Source organism: Gregarina niphandrodes (assembly GCF_000223845.1).
Source record: "Gregarina niphandrodes unplaced genomic scaffold scaffold00005, whole genome shotgun sequence".
Classification (NCBI taxonomy): Eukaryota; Apicomplexa; class Conoidasida; order Eugregarinorida; family Gregarinidae; genus Gregarina; species Gregarina niphandrodes.
Window position 1 is genome coordinate 380,792 of NW_011645776.1, and position 4,201 is coordinate 384,992.

At 54.8% G+C, this 4,201-nt stretch overlaps 1 protein-coding gene across 1 annotated transcript; it reads left to right on the plus strand.

The window, feature by feature from the left end:
• Positions 1 to 713: 713 nt before the first annotated feature.
• On the plus strand, positions 714 to 1,755 carry GNI_040960 (hypothetical protein; the record flags this gene model as incomplete). Its single annotated transcript, XM_011131160.1, has 2 exons — positions 714 to 827; positions 1,053 to 1,755. Coding segments are annotated over 2 exons (817 nt in total), but the record flags the coding sequence as incomplete, so codon positions are not given.
• Positions 1,756 to 4,201: the final 2,446 nt, after the last annotated feature.

Sequence of the window (4,201 nt, forward strand, 5' to 3'; positions counted from 1 at the left end):
GGCTCCGACTCCGACTCCGGCTCCTACCACTACCCCGGCTCCGACTCCTGCCTCGACGGGTCGTACCGCCCGCCACGGGTGAGTTGCAACCCGATTTGCGAAAATGCCTGCCACTGCGATGAATTGGTGATCAAGGTGGGTCCCGCTTTGAAGAAGCTGCACCTGGATTACGAGAACTAGAATATTTAGTTTGCTTGTACAGACTTTTTTCACAGAAAAGATTTTCCTCCAAAAGGATGAGCTAGGGGTTCTGAATGGACCGAATGGCAAAGGGGAAAAAGACGGAACAGAGGGAAAGGGGACTGGATGGAGGGAAGCTTTCACGACGATTGTTGGTGACTAAAACAATTCTCCTAGTTTGGTTTGGTTCATAAATTCGCAACATCGGATCACAGCACCAAGCAACGATGAGGACCTTTCTTACTTTGTGCAGCATAGTGAGCACCTTGGCCATCAGCGTTGAAGGGGCTGCTTTGTTACCTCCTAATGAGGGTGTGATTGTGAGTGGTGGGTCTTGTTATTTACCTGCAGACATTGTGATCCTCCAAGACACTACTGGAAGTTTCATGGATGACATGCCCGTTGTCCGAGCTCAGATTCCGGAGATGATTAAGCAGGTGGCGGCGCAGTTCCCTGGCACCCGTTTTGGTATCGCGGAGTTCCGTGACAAGCCTTACTTCCCCATGGGTGAGTTGACTGACTTCTGCTACAAGCTACGATATGGCGAGCTCACTGACAACGAAGTGCGGCTCCAGTTTGCCTGGGACATCCTGCAGCCCTCCGGCGGCGGCGACACGTACGAGGCTCAGTACCAGGCAGGCATCGACGTCTGCTATGACCAGAACATCGGCTGGAGGCCTCTGGTCGATGGAGCGTACAACGTGGAGACGCAGTCGGTCAACTCCGAGAAGCTTCAGCAAGCTATCCAACAGTGGGCGTCCGGCGACGAGATTGATGCCGTCGGAGCCCACATTGTCGTTATGATCACTGATGCCGAGCCCCATCTCCCCGGCGACCTCAAGATGTGCGCCGTGGGTGCTCCCGGCTGGCAGCCGGACTGGAACTGTCCCCAGAACCTCCCCGCCAACCCGGGAATCATTGTTGACGGCGACGCTTCCGTTGCCTGCACCGCATACGACTACCCGTCCCAGGAGCAGTTCCTCGCTGCCAGAAATGACCAGAACAAACTGTTCGTTTTCCTCACCACCACAGATGTGGCCGACTTCTACAAGCAACTAAGCGAGAACAAGCTGCAACAGCCGCCAGCATTCCACCAAGTCATACAGCAAGACTCCTCCAACCTCGTAGAGGCACTCATTCAAGCGCTCCAGGGGGTTGCCCAGGTCGCCTGCCCGCAAACGACAACTCCTGCACCGGTCACAACCGCTGCAGCGCCAGAGACCACCATTCCTGCGACTCCCACAGCTCCTACTACTACCCCGGCTCCGACTCCGGCTCCTACCACTACCCCGGCTCCGACTCCGGCTCCTACCACTACCCCGGCTCCGACTCCGGCTCCTACCACTACCCCGGCTCCGACTCCGGCTCCTACCACTACCCCGGCTCCGACTCCTACCACTACCCCGGCTCCGACTCCTACCACTACCCCGGCTCCGACTCCGGCTCCGGTCACTACCCCGGCTCCGGTCACTACCCCGGCTCCGGCCACTACACCGGCTCCGGCTCCTGCCACGACCATTCCGGCTCCGGCCACGACCATTCCGGCTCCGGCCACGACCATTCCGGCCGCCACGGGTGAGTGCAACCCGGTTTGCGAAAATGCTTGCCACTGTGATGAATTGGTGATCAAGGTGGGTCCCGCTTTGAAGAAGCTGCACTTGGATTACGAGAACTAGAACACATAGTTTGCTTGTACAGACTTTTTGATATTAAGAAGAGAAACAAATGCAGCAAAGGGCTTTGTAGACGGATGACGTCAAACGAGTAGTGGTCGACGAACGTGTAGTATACAACGATTGGCGTGTAGTAAAAACGGTACAAATGATACGTAACCATAGATGCTGACAAGCTTGTTCTCGGTTTGACGGGTCATTGCTTAACGTTCCAAGAGAAGAATGTCGCCGTGTGGGTTGTTCCGGTGGAGGAAGTCCGAGAAGAACGACTGGTTAAGTTGCTTCGTTTTTCCCGCCACAGCACAGCGCAAACAGTTTGGTGAAAATTCCGGTTGGTAAGGGCCTTATGCGAGAGTCGTCGTGGGCCTGGGGCTTGGTGGTTTCCTCAGGGCTCGGGGATCCGAATTGGAAGAGGGGTTTGGAACCGAATTGATTTGCAGGTTTGACAGCGGAGAGACGGGTCATGGCGGAGTCTAGGACTGGCGGCGGCGACCCAGCCAAACTGCTGGGTGTGTTGGTGGGCCTAACTGTCATGACGTCCAAGTGCGTGTTCATTTTGCAAAATGTGCACACACGTGTGCAAAATGTGCAATGTGCATACATACTCAGACGAGTCGGCTGCGACGAGCTGCCAAATCAGACGTAGGTGAAGGCGATGGTGAGGCTTTGGGCGCAGGCGGCGGCCTCCGCCTCTGTCTCGAAGGTGAGGACGACGCGGTCCGGAGCGGCTTGTTCGGCCTGCAGGAGGTTTCCGAAACTGCTACCGACGTCGATCCAGTGATCCACTGACTGTGTGGTGCAGACCGAAAGACGCGCAGTACACACATTCGGCGCCAACGGCAACGGCTCGGCTGCCCGCAACTCCGCTGGCGCACCGCGACCCTTCGTGTGGTGGATGACTGGGCCGTGCCCGAACTCGTGACCTGACCATCCCAGCTTGTGTAACAAACTCATGCCCAGAACCTGGGAGCCAGTACCCTCGCTGGGAGTCTCCTGTCCATTAGTTACCGGTCCACTAGAGGGCTGTGGCTTAGAAGACGGTCCAGTGGAGGGCTGTGGTCTAGTAGATGCCTGTGGTTCAGGAGACAGTTCAGTAGACCTAAGCTGACGGATTTTCGTGCCCCAGCACAAGTCCACATCCGGGGCGATATTGGGCCTCAGAGGGTCTACAAAACGGACATCAAAATGAAGACCGGAAGCGGCTACCGTATTCTTTGTCCAGGGGATGTAACATGTCACCCCCCCACAAGAGAGTTTTACCCGCCAAATTTGGGAGAACTCGTAACCTGCTACGGACACCCCCCCCCCCTCCCCAGTGTTCTCTCCCACCTCCCGAAATCAACCTCAGTCGTAGCCTTAGTTGTGTTGAGAGTACCTCAGTTGTAGCTTCAGAAAAATTATGCACGATCCGTCTTCCACCACGCTAGGATTGCCTCTGGCATGTTTCTCCTGGGCTGATAACATTGGAATGAACAGGAATCCACAGTATGGTTGAATCTTTTGTATGCGGTGTAGTATTGCAGCAGTGCCTCTAGCACGGTGTTGAAATCCATTACGCGACCCCAACTTGCGAGGCCGGTTTCTGGACGGTCGAAGTTGGCGTCGAAGACAGCACGAGCGCAACTACAGCCTGGAAGAGCAATGTGCTGACACCCTCTGGGGTTAAAGAAACTACAGGTCTCATTGATTCGCAGATACTTCGACACTTCTTCTCCTAGCTCTACCAGTTTGGCATCACTGACCCCGTTTAAGTCAATGCCGGGAATCGAACCCGCGACCTCCTTTGCGATGCGAGAGAACTTCAATATACGAGCTTCGTCAACCATCACCTTGTCATTGGGCTGAGCAGCGCACTTGGAGGGCTTCTCGTAGAGGACAACGGCATCAAAGATGGTTGGGAAATCGTACTTGAATGGAGCGCCAAAATAATAACACGTCAGTTTTTTTGGTGTTCTGCAAATTAGCTTACAGCCTCTCTGATTACACCGTTGCCAACTGAACTTTTTCCAGCCACCTATTGCGGCCTGCTCCCACTCATTGGAATTTACTACCGCCGCTGCCTTCTCACAAACCTCCATCCCCACCGTCAACTCAGCCAACTCCGACTTAGAAATCAGCGTCGTTACATCGTTGACGTTCGCGTTCAGCAAGCGCGATTTCACTAACACGGACACCAGTGCGTTGTCCAACGGGGCAGCGGTGGTTGTAGTGCTGCTAGTTGTACTACTGCTAGTTGTACTACTGCTAGTTGTACTACTGCTAGCTGTGCTACTGCTAGCTGTACTACTGCTAGCTGTACTATTGCTACTTGTACTAGCAGTAGTGTTACCGGTGTCAAACATGATAGA